General features: G+C 40.4%; 1 protein-coding gene across 10 annotated transcripts in view; it reads left to right on the top strand.

Annotated features, from left to right (window-relative positions):
- The window catches only part of LOC144499695 (putative E3 ubiquitin-protein ligase HERC1), a 297,885-nt gene that overhangs the window by 155,786 nt on the left and 114,795 nt on the right, over window positions 1-27,304 (top strand). For 7 of the 10 annotated variants that reach the window (XM_078222037.1, XM_078222064.1, XM_078222029.1 and 4 more), the window contains 6 exons: window positions 2,876-3,660; window positions 8,825-9,038; window positions 18,162-18,322; window positions 20,932-21,033; window positions 23,800-24,013; window positions 24,760-24,887. In XM_078222037.1, coding sequence (XP_078078163.1) covers window positions 2,876-3,660; window positions 8,825-9,038; window positions 18,162-18,322; window positions 20,932-21,033; window positions 23,800-24,013; window positions 24,760-24,887 — 1,604 coding nt within the window. The remainder of the gene's footprint in view (window positions 1-2,875; window positions 3,661-8,824; window positions 9,039-18,161; window positions 18,323-20,931; window positions 21,034-23,799; window positions 24,014-24,759; window positions 24,888-27,304) is intronic. The other 3 variants (XM_078222046.1, XM_078222007.1, XM_078221989.1) reach the window with 2 other exon arrangements.

Genomic DNA, 27,304 nt, shown 5'->3' with positions numbered 1-27,304 from the left:
GCGAGACAGAAAAATAGTAGTGTAGCTCTTGTACAGAACTGACCCCCAGTCACTCACTTGACTAACCCTACCACTAAACTATCCTGCCTGGAGCTGACCTATCTAGCCCCAAACCTGACTAGTGCTCTTGACTCTACCCAACTGCTTCCCAACCCACATTCAATGCTACCCATCTGCCACCTCACCAACTTGCCTCCCACACCTACCCTACCAATTCATTAAAGTTCACATCAAATATGCCATATGGCAGCTTGTGCTGTAAAAAAGGGACATATCCTCTCCCTGTTGCTACAGCACAACGAGGGAGCTCTGAGGGACACTGCACTCCTCATTCTTGAAGAAGTTGGGCTTGGAAATACTGTATACTGTGGAGCGGTGTGGAAAGGTTTGAACAGAGTTGCAATCCAATAATTGCCACTTCATGGTTGATCCAGGCCTATGTGTAACCACTTAGGTCAAGTGAACTTCCCTTAACTGTGCTGTACACAGAGCTTTGCTTTTAGCAATTATATTGTAGGAACATAACAGTTTTTGTCCCCTTATGCAAGGCAAGATCTACTGCCATTGGAGGCAGTCCAGGGAAGGTTTATTAAGTTGATCCTGGGTCTGGAGGGATTTTCTTGTGAGGAGAGGTAATGTTGGGCCTGCACTGATTTAAGTTTAGAAGTATGAGGGGCAACTTTATTTAGACATATAGGAATCTCATGTTCCCATATTCCCTCCTGGGTACAGCTGAGCCACTTGTGGTGCTGTGAACTTGACTCTGACTGAACTCTTCCAAGGAAACAACACCCTTACCCAAAATGGAAAATTGATGAGCAAGCGGTGCCTCAGGGAGCTCCTTCTCTATCTACCTGGTTCTCTTGGGCTGAATGGTCACCCATATTCCCTTTCTACCTCTATGCCCCTAGCCTGCAGTGTGACAACCTCTCTGAACATGCTATCCACATAGCTCTCAGCTTCATGGATGTGCCATGGTGATTCCAGCTGCTGCTCAAGCTCCAAAATCCAGAGCTCAAGTTTCTGTAGCTGGTGACACTTCCTACGCACATGGTTGTTAGACCACAGGCAGCATCCACGGATTTCCACATACTAAAGGCACATGACCAAACTGCCCAGTCATGTCTTAACTTGTTTTACTTGCCCTTAACTTAGTAAACTTTACAACTATTGATAAACTTTTTTAATACTGATAAACCTGACTAATACTTAACACACTGAGTTGCAATAAACTTTACTTAAAGCACCTCTTGCCCCAATGTACTGATTTCCCAGTAATTCACTACTCACTTCGTTTCCATCTCACTTACTTGAAAGTTGTTAGTTCTATATCAGAGCTTGACTCTTGATCTATACATAAACCTGAAAAATACTTACCACAACTTACCACACGAACCGAATTCAATACTCAGTCAGACATTGTCTCCTATACACCCCTTACTAGCATGCAGTTTGAAGAGTCTGTGTCGCCCCTCTGATGAGTCATTAGCTAGTTTAGCTTCCTGCTCTAGTAATTAACACCAATTGAACCAACTCCTTTCAGTTGATTAACAGTAAGTGGCACCACCAGGCAAGGCAGCTCCCTATCTAACAAAGTAGTCTAACTTACTTGAAGGTCATCAGAGCGTGACTCTTAATTTATGTATGAACCCTGAAAAAGACTTACCAGAACTTACGACATGAACCTAATTCACTAATCACTCAGTCACCATCCCCTGTCTTGTGCACCCTTTACTCCTAGAAGCTGAATTCCTGCTGGTTGTTTTAATACACTACCAAGTACAACTGCCCTTTCTGTGGCCTCGTGGAGTCCGTGGACCATGTCTACGTTCTGTGTTTTAGGCTGCACACCCTTTTTGGTTTCCTCAAACACCTCTTATTGATGTTTTGTTTGCACTTCAGTCCCACGCTCTTGATCTACGGGCACCTGGTGCGGAGAGGGGCGGGTCGGGATGCCGACCTCCTCGTGAACCTGCTCCTGGGCCTGGCGAGACGTGCCATCAATAGGTCCAGGCAGCGGGCGATCGACGGGGCCGTCCATCCCAACTGTCTGCCCCTCTACCGCGGCTACATTCGCGGCCAGGTGTCTCTGGAGAGGGAGCATGCGGTGTCCACGGGCGCAGTTGACGCCTTCCGCGACCGCTGGGCGCCGCAGGGGCTGGGGTGTATTATCGACCCCGATAATCACCTTTTGGTTTGACGTTTTAAGTTTCCTTTCGACTTTGTTTTTGGTTCGGGCTGTTCCCCCCTTCCTTTTGGGGAGCTGCCCCTTTTACTTTGTCCCTAAGTTAATTTGAGTTTGTTTATTACGTTGGTACCCGAAAGAGCTACCAAGTACAAGCTGCACCAATTTTCATATACCCAAAGGTAAATTAAAATATTGTGAAGAAATTAGCTTTCAGTTGCAGTGAGGTCAGGAATAGTGAAAAAATGTGTCTGCTAGCCTGGTATTATTTCTAATTGCATTTCACTTTAGGGATGGGTTTTCCTGTCTGCTGTTTTCTCTGATTAATTTTCTCCAATCTGCTCAAGCAAACTTCTGGTGAATTGAAAGAGGCATGTGGAATCCAGAATGATCTGTGTGGAATTGATTGCATAATCTTAGCAACAGGCTAGGAATTGACAAAAATTGTGATTATTTACTAGTGTAAATCTAACCTTTTGAATGACATGAATAACAAATAAGAACATTGTTTCTATTTAATTTTGATTCTTCCTTTTACTTCTGTCAATTTATCTATTTTATTTCTGTACATTTTTTTTCATCTGCTTTCTTCTTGTATATCTGTTTTACTTTCTCTTTTACACATCTTTTATTTTTCTTTTTTGCTTTTATTCGCCTTTCATCATTGTGTTATAACATCTGCTAATAAAGCTTCCTGAATTCTTGGTCTCCCAGTGACACGCCACTCTCTACGCTGGAACCATGCAAGCCTTATCACTTTGACATCACAAGATTTCATGGTCTTAAACCATCCATGTTATTGGACCTGACCTACTTGACAGGAGTCCACGAAGAACCTGAAATAAGCAGCAAGATGACACAAAATAAAGACTCCCCTGAGAAAGTTGTGAAGACTGAACTGGAAAAAAAGCTGGATGATGACATTGCAAAATTTATGGCAGATGATGACCACAAGGAGTCCTCCAACTTACAAAACCGGGAATCTTCAAATGTACTCACTAAAGATTTACTGGATCATAATGAAGAAAATGAGGCTCAAAAAGGATGTGCATTAAAAATGGATACTGACTTGATTGAAAACTGCCAGAGTTCATCTGACAAGAGTATACAAAGCTATGAATTATTCCTAGCTGAACTACGTGCTGTGCAACTTTCATATATCTCTGTGGGGGCCATGAAAACCCTTAGTGTCATACTGAGTTATGGCAAATACGCAGAATTACTCCTTGTTCCACATATCCCTGCACACGTTCCGAGTAGTTCCGAGTGTACCAAATCTTCCTCCAGCTCCTTAGAGAATGTTGAACTTAGAATGGTCCTTCATTACTTAATGAAGTGCATGGTAAAATGGGCAGTGCGGCCATGCCCAATTAAACGAGTAATTTCGCTCGCTGATCTAGAACGTGCACATGTCATGATCTTCAAGGGTGCATTGGATTCCCTGGTGGAAGATTGTGCAACCAAGGAAAGTAAAGGTAAGGAACATTTGGTTAGAATTGCCTATCCTCGTTATTGCAGTGTAGCACTCCTGGTATGTAGCCCCTTAAAAACATGTTCTTATGATTGCTTCATTAAAAGAGTAATTCTGTTTAATAAATAAGAAATATAATTTTATTCTTGGTGTTTTTGATATTTAAGAGAACCAAGTATTTTGGTCCCAACTGTATCTCGATTATTAAAAATATATCCAGTAATAAAGTGAGACTTCATTTGTCAGAGGCTTCCCTCCTGTCGAGGCAATTATGTTGGTCAAATGGTGTTGGGAAGAGTTGGATGTAATCTGTTTAGCATACTACGTTTTCTTTTGTTAAAATGAAATCACTTCAGAGTTGGCATATTGATTGTAGCGCTTGAGGGTTAGAGTTTTTCTTTATAAATTACATGATTAAGGTATATTGCTCTAAAATAGAGTAACCACATAAAATGTTTATAACTGGAATAGTGCAATGAGTAACTGCTCCAGAAATTGACCTGGAACTTAAGTTACACTGCATTGACTGTGTTCATTTGAACATAACCTCACTTGTAGTTGTGTTGCACTTTACAGGTTGTCAACAATGCTCTGCTTTTGATGGTTGTCATACATGCTTGGCCAAGTTTGCCAACTTAATTGGCAAAATAATTCTACCAGCCATGACTGAGTGTCAGCCATAGCTTAGAATGCAACATTTGTGCCTCTGAGCCATTAGGTAGTGGGTTCAAGTGCTATTCCAGAGACATTGTATCAAATTACGGCTAATACTTCAGGGACGTACAGAGGTAGTGTTGCACTGTCAGAGGTTCCAGATCCCATGCACTATTATGAAAAAGAGCCTGTGAGTTCTCCCCGGTGTAGAATGTTAATAATATTTGCTTGGGAGTACACAAGATGAGTATTACTGAAAAAAAAAATGACAGATACAAAAGTGCCAAATTTCAGGAGCAACAATTTATATTGCATGAGAAAAGAATGCTGATTTGTTGGCTAGTTGAAATGTTAAATAATAAGTCCTTTAGAATCATAGAATCCCTGCAGTACAGAAGGAGGCCATTCAGCCCATCGAATCTGTACAGACCACAATCCCACTGAGGCTCTATTCCCGTAACCCCATGCATTTACCCTGCTAATCCCCCGACACTAGGGTCAAGTTAACATGGCCAATCAATCTAACGCACACGTCTTTGGACTGTGGGAGGAAACCGGAGCACCCGGAGGAAACCCACGCAGACATGGGGAGAATGTGCAAACTCCACCCAGACAGTGACCCAAGACCAGAATTGAACATGGGACACTGGTGCTGAGAGGCAGCAGTGCTAAACACTTTGCCACCATGCTGGCATGATGTCAGGTATGTAGGCCGTACATCCCAATGACTTGTGGATTGTATCAAACAGCACTTCCTTCGGCTGTTCGAAGTAATAAGAGTATTGACCACACTCAGTCACCTTGTGCTCAGTAAATTTGTCTAATGTTAAATGTGATTCCACAATTGGACAGCACTTGCTGAACAACCCTGAGTGTGCTAAGAGTTACACTAACCATCAATTTAAGACTACCTATCAGGTTTTGCAATGTGCCTCATCTACACTTGATAGAAGCTGCATGTATTCAAATACAGGGATTTGTCCTCTGCCAGCAAAAGAAATATGTCCAGGCGTTGCACTTTTTTTTTGGATTAAACAAAAAACGGGGACAATAATTCCCTGATTCATTTGCCATGGCAATGTCTCGACTAATCAGAGTTAACTTGCCAAAAAATCAGCACACCTTTTCTCCTGCAGTATAAGTTGTTGTTCCCTCTGAAATTTGGCATTCTTGCGTCTGTCCTAATGAATGCAAGACAAAAATACTACAACAGCTTATCCCTTTTTTTCCTGTAAAGCATTAATAATCCTAAAATCATATGTCTTCCTCAGTGTGCCAGCATCAATTTGCATTCTGCAAACTCCCATGCCTAAATATTTGTGAGGTGTAGTTTTTAATAGTATGAGAATTTTGATAAGGATCAAGCATGCACAAAGATATTTTTGCAGTCTCAAAATTGTATCTAAATAATAATGTGCTAATATTGGTGTAAAATTCGCAGTGTGCAAATAAAATTTAAGACTTTTACACTGATTTAAGGGTTAACAAAGTTTTACATCTAGCCACATCCTCCATGGTATCTTTCAATAATGATACAGTGTTTAAGGTACATGCATTGATGATGGTGCGAATATGATCCAAAAGTGTCATATGATGTACAGGTGGTAAGAGATGATAATGGTGATTCTTGGTTCAATATGTCAAATATTAAGTTACAACAAAGAAAAAGAGATTACGAGACTTGGTTTATATGAGCTATCTACCATTAGTTTCTGCAGTGAGTGTAGAATCATAGAAACTGTTATACCAGCCCAGTAAGGAGAAGAAAAAGTAGTAATGCACAGGGAGAGAAATTGAATCAAGCTAGAGTCAAATGAGGATGAAAACAATTTTTTTTTAAAAAGTACACTGTCTTGAAAAACAGAAATTTATGGGAGAAACTCCTATATTATTTCTTAGAGTCGTAGAGGTTTACAGTGTGGAAACAGGCCCTTCGGTCCAACTTGTCCATGCCACCTAGTTTTCACCATTGAGCTCGCCCCAATTGCCCACGTTTGCCCCATATCCCTCTATACCCATCTTACCCATGTAATTGTCTAAACACTTTTTATAAAAGACAAAACTGTACCCGCCTTTACTACTATCTCTGGCAGCTCGTTCCAGACACTCACCAACCTCTGGCCCCTTTTGGATCGCTCCTCTCTCTCAAATCTATGTCCTCTAGTTTTAGACTGCCCTACCTTTGGAAAAAGATGTTGACTATCTAGCAGATCTATGCCCATCATTATTTTATGGATCTCTTTACGATCACCCCTAAGCCTCCTACGCTCCAAGGAAAAAAGTTCCAGTTTATCCAGCCCCTCCTTATAACTCAAACCATCAAGTCCCGGTAGCATCCTAGTAAATTGTTTCTGCACTCTTTCTAGTTTAATAATATCCTTTCTATAATAGGGTGACCGGAAATGTGTCCAGTATTCCAAGTGTAGCCTTACCAATGACTTACCAATGACTTCAGCAAGATATCCCAACTCCTGTATTCAGTGTTCTGACCAATGAAATCAAGTATGTCAAATGCCGTCTTTACCATCCTGTCCACCTCTGACTCCACTTTCAAGGAGCTATGAACCTGTACTCTTAGATCTCTTTGTTCTACAACTCTCCCCAACACCCTACTATTAACTGAGTATATCCTGCCCAGGTTTGATCAACCAAATTGCATTACCTTGCATTTATCTAAATTAAACTCCATCTGCCATTCAAAAGCCCACTGGTCCAATTGATCAAGATCCCGTTGCAATCCAAGACAGTTTTCTGTCCACTATGCTGTCAATCTTGGTGTCATCTGCAAACTTACTAACCATGCCTCCTAAGTTCTCATCCAAATCATTAATTTAAATGACAAATAACAGTGGACCCAACACCGACCCCTGAGGTGCACCACTGGTCACAGGCCTCCAGTTTGAAAAACAACCCTCTACAACCACCCTGTGTCTTCTGTCATCAAACCAATTTTGTATCCAATTGGCTACCTCACCCTGGATCCTGAGAGATTTAACCTTATGCAACAACCTACCATGCGGTACCTTGTCAAAGGCCTTGCTAAAGTCCATGTAGACAATGTCGACTGCACTGCCCTCACCTACCTTCTTGGAGACTTATAAGATAATGCGGGGGCTGGATAGGGTGGAGGCGGAGAGATTCTTTCCACTTAGTAAGGAAGTTAAAACTAGAGGACACAGCCTCAAAATAAAGGGGGGTCGGTTTAAGACAGAGTTGAGGAGGAACTTCTTCTCCCAGAGGGTGGTGAATCTCTGGAATTCTCTGCCCACTGAGGTGGTGGAGGCTACCTCGCTGAATATGTTTAAAGCGCGGATGGATGGATTCCTGATCGGTAAGGGAATTAAGGGTTATGGGGATCAGGCGGGTAAGTGGTACTGATCCACTTCAGATCAGCCATGATCTTATTGAATGGCGGGGCAGGCTCGAGGGGCTAGATGGCCTGCTCCTGCTCCTATTTCTTATGTTCTTATGTTACCCCTTCAAAAAACTCAATCAAATTTGTGAGATATGATTTTCCATCACAAAGCCATTGTGACTGTCCCTAATCAGTCCTTGCCTCTCTAAATGCGTGTAGATCCTGTCCCACAGAATATCTTTTAACAACTAACCCACTGCAGACATTAGGCTCACTGGCCTGTAATTCCCAAGCTTTTCCCTGCAGCTCTTCTTAGACAAAGCACTTCTTGTGTTTAGTATGGCTTCCCTCAGCACAAGTTGTGTATACAAAAGCTGAATACTCCATATATTGAAAATACTCTGGTCAAACAGATGTTTGGAGAGAGAATTTGTTCATCTTTCAAGCCAATAATCTTTTGTTAGACCTTGGAAAAATTAAAGAAATTAACTGATTTTAAGTAGGAGGGATTTATATAGTTAAAAGAAATGGTGTGACAAAGTAATACAAAAAGGAAGGGTATTGGTGTAAAATGAAAGATTGTTGTTGGAGGTAATAGTGAGAAGGGTAAAACATAAGGGCATGAGGGAGTAATTTACAATAGACAAACTATCATGACATTAATACAGAAGAGGAGACAGTTTGTAATGGTCAGAAATAATGCAAATTATATTATTGTCATTAAAATTAGAAACAAAGTGGAGAAGTTGCAGACAAATATGCTTAAGCTAAAGAAAAATGAGGAGAGAATTTTTTCTTTTTAACTTCTCTACATTTGAACAACTTAACGAAAATGTTCAACATTTTAGAATTTTACTGGATCTGTGTCCATTCACTGAATTTAAATTGTCCAGAGAGCACATTGACAATGAAGCCATTTGGGGTTATTGAATGCCTCTGGTAAATGATTAATGACACTATGCCAGAGTTTGATAGGAGGAGAACATACATCACAAAGGCTAGTAGCAGCAAATCTGTCACGAGCTTTACATATGTATGTAGCTATCAGACTTTGAATTAATTGATTTTTTTTCTTCAATTGAATGTGAAGAACTTCATGCACCATTCGTTTAGAAGAAATATTAACTCAAATTGTTTGTTTTTTAAATCCTAATTTTAGATACTTCATTACCAGAAAATGCAAGACTTCACTCTCAAGCAGCATCAACTTCATCTAGTACAGTTTCTCTCTATAGTAACTCCTCTGAGGAAAGTGTGGGCGTCCCCTTCTCAGTGCCAGCTTCAAACTCTTCTTCAACAACTAATTTGGGTTCTTTAGTATCTGCTAATGGACTAGAAAATTTTAATCCTTTCTTGCCTGTCAATGTCTTACAGTGAGTGAAATATTGATAATGCATTTCATATTTCAGTATCTTTTTTATTAATAAATAGACAGTATTCAGTCTGTTCTTGGGAGGCCCCTTAAGGGGCTTTTACTAATGAGTCATTCTGTAAGATTTTCAATCAATTGTGAAATTTCTAGTATTAGCACAGTACTAGATTCAGACTATCTGAGTACATTTCTGTATATCTATATCTGTTGCTGTGGACAAGTGCAATATCTGTTGCTGTGGACAAGTGCAATATATTTTAATGGAGGACAGCAGTTTTAATGTCAAACATGACTTCCAGTAAGAGTCTTCAAGCTTTCTTCAGTTGTAATTTACTATGTGACCTGCAATTTTGATTATCAGCTTAATTTCAAGTTTCAACATTTTCCTTTAGGTCTGTGGATCCAGTGAGGCAACTCAGCTAGTGAGGTCAGAGGCAGTAGTGCAAAATGGTAGCTTTGTAGTACTGCCTACAATTATTTTTATACAGGATAAGTTGTTTTCCTTTTTTTAAAAATGGCAGCAGATACACTAAGAGCAATAAGTTAATACTTTATGTTGTAATTGGCCAGTAATAGTGAGTTGCAATAGGGAAAATTGCCCTTAGTTTTCAGTGATTGAAAATCTTTTGAACGTTGGGGGCATCCACATAACCAATTAAAAGCCTCAAAATGAAATTCCATTCAAATATTTCTGGTAACTCTAAATGGAAAATTAGATTTTTGATCAAAAGGTACTATAGATTTGAATCACAGCCTTAGAAGCAATTGCCCCTGCTTTTGATGTGTTGGTATTTGCATTTCCAGATGTGCAGCCCTGTTCTGCATAATTAACAAACTGTTCAGAGCTGTCCCAACTCCAAGGTAACAGAACTTACATTTTAAAAAATCAAAAATGCCTAAGCAGAAAATTCAATCAAAACTTTTCTTCACTGCTTACTGAGGAAATTTGAAAAATGGTGTATTTGACTGTTCATTGAAAAGGATAAATTTGTTTGTATGATTGATCTGGGTAGTACAACTGAATGTTTTCATTAAAAATTAGGTTCTGAAATCACATTAAGATGTGCAATAAAACCAGCTTATTTCACTGCTTGTATATTCATCAAAAGATACCCTGTTTTTGTCACAAATTATCTCAACAAGTGCTATAAATAAATTGCAATCTTACAGACAATTCCCTTTAAAGTTCTAACTATTAGAACTCAACAGGTGCTACAACTAGCAATCATGCCAAACTGCATAAAGTATACTTGAGCTAAAATATCATCCATGGCTGACCTTTGTAATAAGTCTTCTCTCAGATGTCAACCTGTCAATAATAAGTCATCAGGTACAATCCTTAGATGTGTTTTTTGAGTAGAAGAGGGAAAATAATCAGCCCACTTCAGGCAAATCTTCATCTCTTACTGTTAGAGCAAAAAACTTGGCAGAGGTATTAGAGTAGTGTAAAGTTCCCCACTTGTTGATTGACCTGTAGTCTAGAACATAGAACATAGAACAGTACAGCACAGAACAGGCCCTTTGGCCCACGATGTTGTGCCGAGCTTTATCTGAAACCAAGATCAAGCTATCCCACTCCCTATCATCCTGGTGTGCTCCATGTGCCTATCCAATAACCGCTTAAATGTTTCTAAAGTGTCTGACTCCACTATCACTGCAGGCAGTCCATTCCACACCCCAACCACTCTCTGCGTAAAGAACCTACCTCTGATATCCGTCCTGTATCTCCCACCACGAACCCTATAGTTATGCCCCCTTGTAATAGCTCCATCCACCCGAGGAAATAGTCTTTGAACGTTCACTCTATCTATCCCCTTCATCATTTTATACACCTCTATTAAGTCTCCCCTCAGCCTCCTCCGCTCCAGAGAGAATAGCCCTAGCTCCCTCAACCTTTCCTCATATGACCTACCCTCCAAACCAGGCAGCATCCTGGTAAATCTCCTCTGCACTCCTTCCAGCGCTTCCACATCCTTCCTATAGTGAGGTGACCAGAACTGCACACAATATTCCAAATGTGGTCTCACCAAGGTCCTGTACAGTTGCAGCATAACCCCACGGCTCTTAAACTCCAACCCCCTGTTAATAAAAGCTAACACACTACAGGCCTTCTTCACAGCTCTATCCACTTGAGTGGCAACCTTTAGAGATCTGTGGATATGGACCCCAAGATCTCTCTGTTCCTCCACAGTCTTCAGAACCCTACCTTTGACCCTGTAATCCACATTTAAATTTGTCCTACCAAAATGAATCACCTCACATTTATCAGGGTTAAACTCCATTTGCCATTTTTCAGCCCAGCTTTGCATCCTATCTATGTCTCTTTGCAGTCTACAACAGCCCTCCACCTCATCCACTACTCCACCAATCTTGGTGTCATCAGCAAATTTACTGATCCACCCTTCAGCCCCCTCCTCTAAGTCATTAATAAAAATCACAAAGAGCAGAGGACCAAGCACTGATCCCTGCGGCACACCGCTAGCAACCTGCCTCCAATCCGAAAATTTTCCATCGACCACCACCCTCTGTCTTCGGTCAGACAGCCAGTTGCCTATCCAATCGGCCAACTTTCCCTCTATCCCACACCTCCTCACTTTCATCATAAGCCGACCATGGGGGACCTTATCAAACGCCTTACTAAAATCCATGTATATGACATCAACTGCCCTACCTTCATCAACACACTTAGTTACCTCCTCAAAAAATTCTATCAAATTTGTGAGGCACGACTTGCCCTTCACGAATCCGTGCTGACTATCTCGGATTAATCCGCATCTTTCTAAATGGTCGTAAATCCCATCCCTAAGGACCCTTTCCATCAATTTACCAACCACCGAAGTAAGACTAACCGGTCTATAATTACCAGGGTCATTTCTATTCCCTTTCTTAAACAGAGGAACAACATTCGCCATTCTCCAGTCCTCTGGCACCATCCCCGTGGACAGCGAGGACCCAAAGATCAACGCCAAAGGCTCTGCAATCTCATCCCTTGCCTCCCAAAGAATCCTAGGATACATTTCATCAGGCCCAGGGGACTTATCGACCTTCAGTTTATTCAAAACTGCCAAGACATCCTCCCTCCGAACATCTATTTCCTCCAGCCTATTAGCCTGTAACACCTTCTCTTCCTCAAAAACATGGCCCCTCTCCTTGGTGAACACTGAAGAAAAGTATTCATTCATCACCTCGCCTATCTCTACTGACTCCATACACAAGTTCCCACTACTGTCCTTGACCGGCCCTAACCTCACCCTGGTCATTCTTTTATTCCTCACATAAGAGTAAAAAGCCTTGGGGTTTTCCTTGATCCGACCCGCCAAGGACTTCTCATGTCCCCTCCTAGCTCTCCTAAGCCACTTTTTCAGCTCATTCCTTGCTAACTTGTAACCCTCAATCGAGCCATCTGAACCTTGTTTCCTCATCCCGACATAAGCTTCCCTCTTCCTTTTCACAAGACATTCCACCTCTTTTGTGAACCATGGTTCCCTCACTCGGCCATTTCCTCCCTGCCTGACAGGAACATACCTATCAAGGACATCCAGTATTTGTTCCTTGAAAAAATTCCACTTTTCATTAGTTCCTTTCTCTGACAGTTTCTGTTCCCAACTTATGCCCCCTAATTCTTGCCTAATCGCATCATAATTACCCCTCCCCCAATTGTAAACCTTGCCCTGCCGTACGGCCCTATCCCTCTCCATTGCAATAACAAAAGATGACTATGACCCATCTGACTAATATAAATGAGAAAATGTAGCTCGTATACCTTTAGGTCATTAGATTTAGCTTGTTTATTGATTCTCCACAGATAGCTGATGTCACTGTTTAAATAGGGAGTTCATAACTGATCCATTAATCAGAGCAGCATAACGTCCCTCAACCCTTTGCTGATTTTGTCTCAATAATTTTGCGCTCTCATCTCATTTTTTTATCTTCTCCCTCCTCATTAGTATAAATGGATCATTCTTGTTTTTCAGAGCATTTCTATGAACTAGATATTCTCTGAAGCAATTTGCCTTTTTTGTTATTAATAACCACATTTATTGTTCACTCATGGTTGCTGAGAAGGTACAGATGGATCACATTTTGAGTAACTACTTGTACAATTGAGTAGCTTCCTGGGCCACTTCAGAAAGCATTGAATATCAGCTGTGTAATGGAGACCAGATTTGCATTTAGAGCAGTTTGGGCAGGGTAGTGGATTTTCTTGCATCAAGCGACCCAGTTGAGATAATCTAGCAGTTTTCACAGAAATTTGATCTAGTGTTGGTCTACAAACAGTTTTATTGAGCACAATCTTACAACTTGAGCATTTTTATGACAACATGGTTATCATATGACTTTTTAATTCCAGATTTGTATTCGATTCAAATTTTACGATCTACCTTGGTGGGATTTGAACCTTGGTCCCCAGAGCATTACTATGAGTCTCTGGAATACCAGCCTAGTGACAATACTATTACATCACTGCCTCCCTTTAGAAGCCATAGATGTTTGTAGCAAAGAAGGAAAACATTCAGCCCATTATGTCTGTTCTTACTCTCTGCTATGACAGTTTTTATCTCTGGAATTCTCTTCCCCAGAGAGCAGTGCAGCAGGGTCATTGAATATTTTTATGGCAACTTATTTTTAAGTTTTTATTCATTGGATTGGGCATTGCTGGCTGGGCCGGTATTTATTACCCATCCCTAATTGCCCTTAAACTGAGTGGCTTGCTCGACCATTTCAGAGGACACTTAAGAGTCAACCACATTGTTGTAGATCTAGAGTCACATATAGGTCAGTCCAGGTAAGGAGGCCCTAAAGGGACATTAGTGAACCAGATGGCTTTTACAACAATCAACAGTGGTTTAATGATTCATCATTGGACTTTAATTCCAGCATGTTATTGAAATGGAATTTCACCACCTACTGTGGTAGGATTCAAACCCGATTACTCGTTCAGTGATAATACCACACGCCATCATCTCTTTTTGCTAGGAATCTAAAGGTATGGGGGTAGGCAAGGAAGTGGATTTGACAACACAGTCAATATGATGATCTTATCAAATGAGAAAGGAGGCTTGAGAATCCTCATGTCTTGGGGTCCTAATTCATATGTTCAAATGACTCCTCATCCAAGGAACAGATTTTGCCTGTTCGCTGTTTGAAGAATCTTAATTTTTTAAATACATAAGGCTCTGGTGTAAATACATCTCACAACTCGGGTCACTGCACAACAGAAGTCATGATTAGCCTTCAGAGATAGTACCTTCATTGGCACGCAGTTTCAGATTTCTCTGGTAAGATTTTCTTGCCATTAAATCTCCTAAACTCGTGCAACTTGCTTTCCCTTGAGGAATTGCAGAATTTCAGCAGCATGCTGAAGGCTGTTAAGTGTGATGACAATTTTATAATCCTTACCAAATATATTTGGCCTAAGTCTGTGCCTAGAATTATTTTATCTCGGGGAATTATAATGTATTAATTGTTATAATCCCATTGAGATCGAATACTTTTAAAAGGAGACTTGAATTCCCAGTGACAAACTGACTAAAAGCAACATTAACTAAACATTACTTAGTTGTGTTACAATCCAGGGAACTGTAAATGAAAATAGCCATATTGAGCAAATGATCCCAAAGAAGAGATTACCAACAAGATTTCATGTTTGTAAAAATCACTCGACACGAATCTGAATCAATGTAAAATTAAACAGGAATTAACAGACAAATGATACTTCAAAGGATAAGGTTAATTTCACTCTAAATAATCGATAAAACAAAGTCTTACAGGACCACAGCACCTACTTCACTCCCCATACAAATGTGGCACCTTTAGCTGCATAGTTCCACAATATGGTGCTCTTTGTTCATGCTAGGTAGGTCGAGAGTTCTAACCGACAACAACATTCACCCTCTGGTTTCATGGATACTATTGTTAACAGCAAGACACACTTCTATGAACTGTATTGATGGTGTAGCTTTCCAGAGTTTATTTTCAGTCAGTCAACAAAACAACCAATTATACCCTGGTTCGTTATTTGGACACTCAACTCTTTAGTGTCACTGAGCTATTCACACAGCTTTTTGGGTTTTTTAGACTTTTTCAGCCAGATATCGCATTGTCTTCCAGAGCTCCTTTCTCCACTTCCGCCAAACAGAAAAAAAGTGATTAACACTTCCTGAGTAGAGAATTGCTGCTTCTCCTCAAGAATTCAGTGTTTTCCTCTATCGGTCTTTTCCTGTGTGTCTGCCTCTGTGACTGCCTTTACTTTCCAGCTGTCCTGCTCATAATCATCCTGTGTCTTCAGCTCTCCTTTATGACTGCTAGCCACACAGCTTCTGTCTTAACTTATGACCTGTTGGTACTTGCAAGTCAAGGGTCTCCAGGTGACATGGAACAGTATTTCTTATTCAGAAAAATTGCAATTGATCCCCTTACAATTCATGCAAACTCTCAAATAAGAACATACAAAATAGGGGAAGTAGATCATTTGACCCCTCATGCCTGCTCCGTCATTCAATAAGATACATAGAAAGTAAAAGCAGGAGTAGGGCATTCAGCCCCTTGAGCCTGCTCTGCCATTCATTATGATCATGGCTGATCATCAAGTTCAATATCCTGATCCCACCTTTTTAAAACAGTGCCCTTGGTTCTGGACTCAGCCACAAGAGGAAACATCCATTCCACATCCATCTTGTCAATACCATTCAGGATCTCATATATAATTCAATCAAGTCACCCCTCACTCTTCTAAAGTCCAGTGGAAACAATCTTTCTAACCTTTCCTCATAAGACATTTTAAAAATAACTATTTTATGAAACATCTCACTAATAATTTTAATTACAGGGGGTGTCGTGTGATTTGCTCAAGAGCAAATCTTCTGCTTGTCTAAGTACATGATGTGGAGATGCCGGCGTTGGACTGGGGTAAACACAGTAAGAAGTTTAACAACACCACGTTAAAATCCAACAGGACTCACCTGAAGAAGGGGCTTAAGGCTCCGAAAGCTTGTATGACTTTTGCTACCAAATATACCTGTTGGACTTTAACCTGGTGTTGTTAAACTTCTTACTATGTCTAAGTACACCACATTGTTCAATGCTTTCCTCTTTAGTTGCTTATAGAAGCCTCCCATTTTCAATTTCAATGAGAAATATGACTAGGGAAAATAATATGAACTGGTTTTCCATTACCTTCCTCATTGTATTTTAAGGGAACACAAGTCCTCTTCCTGTAAGCAGCTGTTCTTCCTTGAAGTTCTCGATCTTCCACTATTACTACTAAATATTTTTTAGTTTCGAAATTGGCCATTGCTCATAACCCTGAACATGGGACACTCTGGACACACCGGGGTGACTGGCAAAAGGGTAGGGATGACCACCACAGATCTCAAATTACCCCTGCCACCACTGTTAATACAAAGGCGAATATAGATAAATACAGGTTCCCTTATATCTTTGTTTTCTGTGTGTAGAACAAATGGCATATCTTACTCAATGGAATTGGACACTTAAAGTTGAAGAAAGCATAATTTCCAATTATTATGGAATGGATGTGAGAATTTACATCTTTGTTGTAATTGCTGGTTATGGACATGGTTATGTGTTCCCTTAAAATACAACGAGGAAGGTAATAAAATGCATCCTACTGCAATAACCACACATGACCAATATGGACTTTTCCTAATACTAAATGAGTTCATGGAGCAACCTCAGCACTTCTTTCAAACATTACTATTTGGATCCATCAGATCAAAAGAATATACTTTTTGTCAAAATTGTGTGAAGCTGGAATAAGTTGCCTATCGCTTACCTCTTTGAAATTAATTACTACTTAACATACAATAAGGTAATGAGAAGCTTAACTACAGTTAGCTTTCCACATACCTTGATATCTAAATAGCTGTCCTTATCTTTGATACTCGTCTCCCTAGTCTTCAAAGTCAATACTATCACTTCATATGATAAGATGGCCAGAACAGCATACAGCACTGCAATTGGGATTTGGTGGATCCCTTATGCAGGGGCTGTGTACACATTTTGTGGTTTACTCTCTTTCTGCTCATCAACTATCTTTTTTGTCATCTTATTACAGTCAAGCCACAGGCTGACTAGTTTGCACATTATTATCCACAGGTAATAAGGGACATGGAGTGAGTATATGGCATTCGATCATAGATCAGCCAATGATCTAATTAAGTGGCAAGCAGGCTCAAAGGGCTAAATGACCTACTCCTGTTCTCTTTGTCGACAGTTATCCAGAAATATTTCTTTCCACTCAGCATATTGCTGTATTATTCCATTTAACAAATTACTTTTCTAATGAAGTTCATCCTTTACATCACAAGCTTACTTCCTTTCCTCTTTGCCCTTCCTAATTTTGAATGCTTGCCGCTAATAAATTTGTATTTCAAATGTTATCACTGGTTTGTTTCTATTTTGCAATCAAATCAGTAGAACTGAGGAGAGAGAACAGTAGTATGCAGCAGGAGAGCTTGCATGGATCTCTTGAAATTGCCATGACCTTAAAGGAATAGTGTTCTGAGATTTTGCATTTCAGTGGTAGCATCAACTTCTTCAAAGGAAAATTGAATTCATTTTTTAAAAAAGGGGGGTAGAGCAACTTTGAAAATGTCTTTCTGTATCTAACTATATACTATTTACCTGTATACCACACACCGTTCAGTTCAGTAGAGAGATTATGTATTCTCAGGCCTCGGCTGATGCCACTCTGAACATTGATGATGTCCTTGCATGACTCCCATTCTGGTTTCCTCCCTCTGAGGAAGCACCTAACCTCCAAATGGCTGAGACTAATTCAGTGATGGGAAATATGAATCCGTGTGCTGCCACACTGATGCATCATGTTAGACTCCCTTAGTGTTAATGGTAGACTATATGCCAGAAATATTTTGAACTTCTGAGGTCAAATCTCAGTCCTCTGGTCTTCTAAGCAAAGTCTGAGGGGTTCAAGATTGCACTATTTGTTAATTTTAATGCCAAAAAAAATGCACCAAATTGTTTAAATACAGTAGCTTATATGTTAAACTTGATGTGGCATTGTTTTATCTGTGTGCATTATTTGTGAGATTCTAAAGGCTTAATTAATTAAATTGTATTACATTTTGTTTTCCCCTCATAGACAAATGGTTTTTGTACGATTTCCTTCACTTTCTGGATTGATTAACAATCCTTTATTACTCCCTGGGTTGAACGTGGTACCTACTATCTCAGATGATGATGGAGAGCAAAGAAATTATTTTTCGTTTCCTTCAGTATCTACCAGACAACATAGCTCACCAGGTAAATGTACATGATAATTTTTAAATGCAGTTATATGCATCTCATTATTGTCTAATTTCAATATACTTCACTTTCCTTGAATATTCAACATACTTTCTGTGAAATATATTTAAGTGTCCTCTTTTCCTTTTACGACTCAAAGCAATTAGGCCCCTGACTTTATTTGTGTTACAAACATATTAGGGATCATTAGCACTTAAAGGAGAAATCAGATCACCCAGCAATTAAACGACAGAACTACGTCACAAGATTTCACATTTTTTAACAAAAACAAACTTTATTACGTGTATAAAGAGAAATTAAACAAAGTAAACACAATTAACTTAACACTTTAGCTTATAGAGACTTGTGCTATAAGCTCAGTTCCACTTTCTATTTCTCACAAGAGTTCTCTTATCTTGCAAAATCTTTAAGGTTTATTCACTTTTCCAATTCAAAAGGCTCTAAGGAATTCACTCTAATTTCTGTTTGATGTACCAGCTATTTTTCAAGTTATAAGATTTCATGGGGATCCCTACATTAACTTTTGACTAAATTTCTTTACTGACCTCACAACTCTAAATTTCACAGCTCGAGCCTCCCTGCCACTTAAGTAACTTAAAGCATCAGAAAAATATCCTTGGCTTTTGTTACCCTGCTGCTACAGTTTCAAACTGCAACCAAGCTGATTATTTCCAGAACTCTGACTCCCAACAATGTTAACTGCCTTTTATTGAGAAGATTACTTGTTCATTTCTTCCTTTAGCTACTAGCTGAACATATCTTCCAGTCATTGTTTCCTCTTTCCAACTTTATCATGTATTGAATGCTGCTTCCCAATTGCAGGTAGCGCATCATGAGCACTAGATGTAACATTTACTTCAAGTGGAAGCCTGGCTTTATCTTCCTACTTTACCAAAGTAGCACACATGTGGACGGCCTCAACCGTGATCTTGGGTTCATGTCATACTATGTGTAACCCCCACCATTTGGCCTGGGCTTGCAAAATCCTACTAACTGTCCTGGCTTGAGACAATTCACACCTCTTTAACTGTCTTTATCCCTCTCTCCACTCACATTGTCTGTACCTGTAAAGTCTTGATTACCTGTAAAAACTCGCATTCCAACCATTATCTTACAATTGAGTCTTTGTCTATATATGGTGTGTTTGTGAACCCAACTCTCCACTCACCTGATGAAGGAGCAGCGCTACGAAAGCTCGTGACACCCAATAAACCTGTTGGACTTTAACCTGGTGTTGTGAGACTTCTTACTGTACTTTATCAAACATTAACTAGTCTTACGTGCTGGCTATGCGCTAATTGAATTCACAGAAATAAACTCAAAGCAAAGAATCTCTGAGTTCCACCCATCTCACAGCCACATAGTGACCCACACAGCCTGATCCTAGGTAGAAATGCAAATAAACCACCTCATAATTACAAAGCTTTCTTATTGTGGGAAACCATGTTAATAACTTAGCCTTTACTGTTCTTTAGTTAAGTGAGCCCACCTGATGTTTTATGACCTGACCTATCTAGCTCTTAACCTCGAGTCAACGTGGCCGCAACCTTTTAAATGTAATAAATTCAATTTTTTTTTGAACTGCATTTACTTCAGGATTGCTTAAGTTTCTTAACCAGATGCCCCATTTACTACAGTTAAAACTTTATTTACTAAAATTAAACATATTCTAAAAAAGATGAATTATAAACTCTATATTCACAACATTGGTCAATAATAAATTGATTAATAGTGATTGACTAACTAGTGGGGGAAAAAGCTGTCTTGATCAGGGTGATGATTCTTGCCTGAAATAGTATAAAACCAGCAACACTTGTAATATTACAAGAAAATGATACCTCTAATCAAGACAGTTTCTTTCCCACTAGGTAGTCAATCTTTATTCATTAATTCTATCATTCAGGTAGATCCCAGACTTCTGATATTCTGCCTGTTTGTTTCTACCACCTTATTTAAGCATCCACTCATTTCGATCTCCCAAGTTATACCTTATATGCAGTACCATTCCCAAAAAATAGATATTTAAATTTGTTGCAATTAGTTTTTAAGTGATCAAAAGCTACATGAGCAATCTAATGTTTGCATTCACTAAAACTATTGACTTATAGGTTGATTTGTATGTTGGCTCATTTCCATGACACATCAAAAATCACTTTCAGAAGATACTTTAGGAAACTCCTGTTTAAATTCACAATATATTATCATGTCTGAGATGTATGGAAAGAGACAATTCATTTTTGAAGTTAATAATCCATACAGAATATTAGTGATTGGGTTATTGGCATATCATTTCTGCTTGATAGCTCTGCTGATGACATGTTTCACCATTTTGTTGGTGACTGAAAGTAGGCGAGTAGGGTGGCAATTGGCTGGAATGGATTTGTCCTGCTTATCATCAACAGTAAGAGTTTTAACAACACCAGGTTAAAGTCCAACAGGTTTATTTGGTGGCATACCTGGGCAATTTTACACTTTTTCAGATGAATGCCATTTATGTAATGACTTTGTGTATTTGTTCTGCAACAACAGGGGAGCACTTTCTCCACAGATAAGCCTGCGTTAATGTTGAAAAAATAATACCATAATTTTTCCTTCATTTTCAATAGATCATAGAAGTGATCCTCCTGAGCATCCACCTCCTGTTGCTGTTCCCTTGCTAGAAATGGGGTTTTCTTTGAGGCATATTTGCAAAGCAGTTGATGCTGCAGGTACAGTAAATCAGTTTGCGATGATGATGTGTGTATATTGGTGGCAAATTAGACTCTTTAGGACAATGCTGCCCTTGCACGTGCAATGATTTCTTGAAAATAGGTTGGGCACATATCATTTTATTGTATGAAGCATTTATCAGGTGCCTATAAATTTCTAATATTTCCAATATGACGACACTCTACGCCCGTTTGCTCAATGCATTCTTGGCCGTTTTGAGCAAGAGGTCAGCAAGAGCATGCCCTCTACTCCGGAAGCCTCGGACGAACCTGTAAATGAGGTCACTACCGCAGATGTCAGAGCAGTTTCTCGAAAGTCAACCCACAGAAAATGACTGGCTCGGATCGGGTACCTGGACGAGCACTCGGATATTGCAAGGACCAGCTGGCAGAGGTATTTGCAGACATCTTTAACCTTTCCTTACACCAATCGGAGGTCCCTATCTGCTTCAAGAAGACGACCATCATCCCGGTACCAAGGAAAAGCCGGGCAGCATGCCTTAATGGCTATCGTCTGGTAACTCTGACATCCATCATTACAAAGTGCTTCGAAAGGTTAATCAAGGCACAAATTAATTCTGGCCTCCCAGATTGCCTGGATCCACTGCAGTTCACCCATCGCTGCAACTGGTCCACAGCAGACGCCATCGCCCTAGCCCTACACTCAATCCTGGAATACTTGGATAACAAAGATACCTATGTCAGACTCCTATTTATTGATTACAGCTCAGCCTTCAACAATATTATTCAGACAGAATGCATCTCCAAACTCCGTGGCCTGGGGCTCAGCCCTTCCCTCTGTACCGGATCCTAGACTTCCTAACCCACAGACCACAATCAGTAAGGATAGGCAGCAACACCTCCTCCACGATCATCCTCAACACTGGTGCCCCACAAGGCTGTGTCCTCAGCCCCATACTCTACTCCTTATACATCTATGACTGTGTGGCCAAATTCCCCTCCAACTTGGTTTTCAAGTTTGCTGACGACATCATCGTAGTGGGTCGGATCTCAAACAATGATGAGACACTGTACAGGAAAGAGATAGAGAATCTGGTGAACTGGTGAGATGAAAATCTCTCCCTCAATGTTAACAAAACAAAGGAGATAGTCATCGACTTCAGGAAGCGTAGTGGAGGACATGCCCCTGTCTACATCAATAGGGACGAAATGGTCAAGAGCTTCAAGTTTCGAGGTGCCCAGATCACCAACGCCTCTATTTTCTCAGGCGGCCAAGGAAATTTGGCATGTCCGCTATGACTCTCATCAACTTTACAGATGCACCATAGAAAGTATTCTTTCTGGTTGTATCACAGCTTGGAATGGCTCCTGCTCTGTCCAAGACCGCAAAAAACTACAAAGGGTCGTGAACGAAGCCCAGTCCATCATGCCAACCAGCCTCCCGCCCATTGACTCTGTTTACACTTCTCACTGTCTCGGAAAAGCAACCAGCATAATCAAGAACCCCACACACCTCGGCCATCCTCTCTTCCACCTTCTTTAGTTGGAAAAAAGATACAAAAGTCTGAGGACACGTCCCAACCAAACTCAAGAACAGCTTCTTCCCTGCTGCCATCAGACATTTGAATGGACCTACCTTGTATTAAATTGATCATTCTCTGCACCTTAGCTATGACCGTATCACTACATTCTGCACTCTCTCCTTTCCTTCTCTATGAACGGTATGCTTTGCCTGTATAGCACGCAAGAAAAAATACTTTTCACTGTGTGTTAATACGTATGACAATAATAAATCAAATCAAACTGCCCAGGAGTGCTGAACCCAAAAGTTTATCTCCTGTTTTTCTCAATTTTAAATTGAAAAAATGTGCTGGAAAACATTATGCCCCTCCCTCTCAACCAGAGTTAGATGGTGCGGTTAGTTACACTAGAGAAACTAAGGAAGATGGATGATGCAGGAACAGCAAATGTGGTGGGGGGTGGGAGGAGTAAAAGCTGACAAATTACTGCAGCTGGATAGAGGACCTTAACAATTTGGATGGGAGATATTCCAGTATTTGTTTTTCTTATCCGCTTTTGTCAATTGTATTGGGCTGAGGGGTGCATGATCATCCTTTTTGGTGTTGCTTTCCATCTTCCAAGAACATACCTTTTCCTCCATTGCAGGTAAATGTACCTCCTGACTCCCTGCGAGCAGATTTTCTCCACAGCAGAGAGAAAGGCTTGACCTTCTACTTGGCTGGAAAGAGGGAGTGTGGGTACTAGTGTTCAATTTCTTTGGACCACTTATCATTGGGGCCAGAGGGCAGGCAGGACATTTCAAGGCTATCAAGTACAGTTGCAAAACAGGCCATGGGCACAATATCATCAAGTACATTCTCAGTGGGAAGGCATTGAATCAGGTGGGAGACTGGAGAAGCAAAGTATCAGGCTGTATTGTTCAAAAACCTGTGGAGCTGGAGACCAAGGAGGGAGTGGAAACTAGTGGCCAAGGTTTCCAGAAGATCACAGATATTAACGGGGCAGCGGGGGAGAGAAGGGCTTATGTATGGGCTAAGGTCTGCACAAGCAAGATATAATTTAGGCTCCTATGCCCCTTTGTTCTTAATCCCTTCATTTTAATTAGCTAGGATGGTTTATCCAGTAGCGTTATGAATATCTGATACCAGAAAATGCAGAATAAATGCTACAGTTACAGGATAATGATTTTTTAAATGTGTGCATCATTCATTGAACTTTATTTTCATGTTTATCAAGTATATTTTTGATGAATCTAAATGGATGTTGCCAATTTACTTTCTGCAGGTGTTTCTGGGGATGCAGATCCACAATCAATTGAACAACTAGCCAGTTGGATGCTAGAACATCCGCTAACAGAGGAACAGGAAGTCATTGTCTATTCCTCCGCAACTGTGGACAATGATTTGGAGACACCTGTAGAGTCTGAAGTTATAATACACAATCGGTCAACAACACTCATGTCTCCTGAAGGTGTTGAGAGGGAAGATGCAATTGAAGGGTAAGCGGCAAGTCTGAAGAAATTAGTGATAGTATTTGAACTTTTCCCAAAAAGAACTTGTTGCCAGTGTCAGCTAGATTTGGTTTGAGAGTCATTCACAAGATAAAGACCAGGATTCTCCCCAAAAATAAATTAAGTGCCCAACAGGCGGAAAAATGAGAGACTTTCCCACCCATTTTTTTGGGGCGTATTTAGTATCATGAATCTCCGGCACTTTGTGCATCACAGATAACATTTTGAATGTCATATCAGTTACAATACAAAAATAAGAGATTCTGCCATTAGAAATAGCTCTTCAAAAAGGAGACTGATCCCAAGCATAAAGGAGATGAGTTGTGAGGAAAGTATTAAGAAATTCACACTTAGTCTAAATACAAAGAGGTTTAGTAGAGCATCATCTAAGTATTAAATGGTGTAAAACAAATAAATATAATTAAGGAATAGCGTATATCACAAAAAAATCTTTACTTGGTGATATGTAGAATAACCTACAAATGAACGTAGCCAAGTCAATAATGCTATTTAAAACACAATGGTATGTTGGCCCAATTGTCTTTCTCTCATGTTCACATAGTCAACAATCCAAATTCGAGAATCCTTGAGGCTGTTAAAATTGCCAGTGGTTTATTAGAATCATATTTTGCATAAAATTAAATGTAGTTGTCTTAAACTATCAATGATATCTCTGAGCTGTTATTATCTTGACCTTTTGCTCTTTCCCAACTTCCTCCCCCATTGATGAACAGAACAACTGATGGCCTGGATCAGATAGAAAGAGGAAACTTTATAGATGTGCATCTGACTAGAAATAGGCCTCCGCCTGCTCGAAGGCGTAGAGCAAGTCAAGGACATCGATCCACATTGAGAGGTGCTGGTAAGATGCAGTTAAATATGCCAGTAGTACAAATTGTGATTCTGCTGTTGCTGTTGTCAAGTTGACCTAGAAAACTGAATGCATTACCACCAGTGACGGGCAAAATGTATGAATGCATAAGATGCCATAATACCAACGAGGCAGGCATTCATGAACTACCACAGCTTGGTGGGGGTGGTAGTCATAGGTATCATTCTGCATCACCCTCCAGCCTTCTAGTCAGCTGAGCTAACCAACCCCATAAGTGAAGACAAAAGTCACTGGAAATGTGTGTGTAAATTTCAGGGGTTTTGAGGTATAAAACCCTTTTACTTAATATCTCTTTTCTGAATTCTTAACTTGTAACAATGGCGTCTGCAGTTGTGCCTGACCTAACAAGATACGAATAACTAGTGTTTACGTTCAAGTAGAATTTATTAAGCCAGATTTTACTTAACAGAAAACAATGAAGATAGCATGGAAGTTTCTTATTCCTTTCCTTGAGTGTTGGCAGCACAGGACATGCCTTCCTTTTTCTTTGAGGTGACGTGACGTTGAACTGTATCTCAGAAGAAGAAGCCATATTGAAACTGTGTCAATGAAGATGTGTTAACCAGGGTTCAGGGTAAACACATTTCTCTTAGAGTGAAGGGCAAGGCTGGCAGAAGTCGGGAACCCTGCATGACTCGGGATATTGAGGCTCTAGTCAAGAAGAAGAAAGAGGCACGTGACATGCATAGGCAGCTGGGATCAAGTGAATCTCTTGAAGAGTGTAGGTGGTGTAGGAATAGAGTTAAGAGAGAAATCAGGAGGGCAAAAAGGGGACACGAAATTGTTTTGGCAGATAAGGCAAAGGAAAATCCAAAGAGCTTCTACAAATACATAAAGGGAGAGAGTAGGGCCTCTTAAGGATCAACAAAGTCATCTATGTGCAGATCCACAAGAGATGGGTGAGATCCTAAATGAATATTTCTCATCAGTATTTACTGTTGAGAAAAGCATGGATGTTAGGGGACTTGGGGAAATAAATAGTGATGTCTTGAGGAGTGTACATATTACAGAGAAGGAGGTGCTGGAAGTCTTAAAGCACATCAAGATAAATAAATCCCCGGGACTTGATGAAGTATATCCCAGGACATTGTGGGAGGCTAGGGAGGAAATTGCGGGTCCCCTAGCCGAGATATTTGAATCATCGATAGTCACGGGTGAGGTGCCTGAAGATTGGAGAGTGGCAAATGTTGTGCCTATGTTTAAGAAGGGCTGCAGGCAAAAGCCTGGGAACTACAGGCCAGTGAGCCTCACATCTGTGGTGGGTAAATTGTTGGAAGGTATTTTGAGAGACAGGATCTACAGGCATTTAGAGATGCAAGGACTGATTAGGGACAGTCAGCATGGCTTTGTGAGTGGAAAATCATGTCTCACAAATTTAATTGAGTGTTTTGAAGGGGTAACCAAGAAGGTAGATGAGGGCAGTGCAGTTGATGTTGTCTACATGGACTTTAGCAAGGCCTTTGACAAGGTACCGCCTGGTACGTTGTTGCGCAAAGTTAAATCTCAGGGGATCCAGGGTGAGGTATCTAAATGGATACAAAATTGGCTTCTTGGCCAGAGGGTGGTTGTAGACAGTTGTTTTTCAAACTGGAGGCCTGAGACCAGCGGTGTGCCTCAGGGATCAGTGCTGGGTCCACTGTTATTTGTCATTTATATTAATGATTTGGATGAGAATATAGGGGGCATGGTTGGTAAGTTTGCAGATGACACCAGGATTGGTGGCATAGTGGACAGTGAAGAAAGTTATCTCCAATTGCAACGGGATCTTGATCAATTGGGCCAGTGGGCTGACGAATGGCAGATGGAGTTTAATTTAGACAAATGCGAAGTGATGCATTTTGGTAGATTGAACCAGGGCAGGACTTACTCAGTTAATGGTAGGGCGTAGGGGAGAGTTCCAGAACAAAGAGATCTAGCGGTACATGTTCATAGCTCCTTGAAAGTGGAGTCATAGGTGGACAGAGTGGTGAAGAAGGCATTCGGCAAGCTTGGTTTCATCGGTCAGAACATTGAATACAGGAGTTGGGACGTCTTGTTGAAATTGTACAAGACATTGGTAAGCCCACACTTGGAATACTGTGCAATTCTGGTCACCCTATTATAGAAAGGATATTATTAAACTAGAAAGAGTGCAGAAAAGATTTACTAGGACGCTACCAGGACTTGATGGATTGAGTTATAAGGAGAGGCTGAATAGACTGGGACTTTTTTGTCTGGAGCTTAGGAGGCTGAGGGGTGACCTTATCGAGGTCTATAAAATAATGAGGGGCATAGACAAGATAGATAGTCAATATCTTTTCCCAAAGATAGGGGAGTCTAAAACTAGAGGGCATAGGTTTAAGGAAGAGATACAAAGGTGTCCAGAGGGGCAATTTTTTCACACGCAG

This window comes from Mustelus asterias, chromosome 1 (genome assembly GCF_964213995.1).
Source record: "Mustelus asterias chromosome 1, sMusAst1.hap1.1, whole genome shotgun sequence".
Classification (NCBI taxonomy): Eukaryota; Metazoa; Chordata; class Chondrichthyes; order Carcharhiniformes; family Triakidae; genus Mustelus; species Mustelus asterias.
Note: the sequence above shows the minus strand (reverse complement) of the source record. Positions and strands in the feature narration are given on the sequence as shown.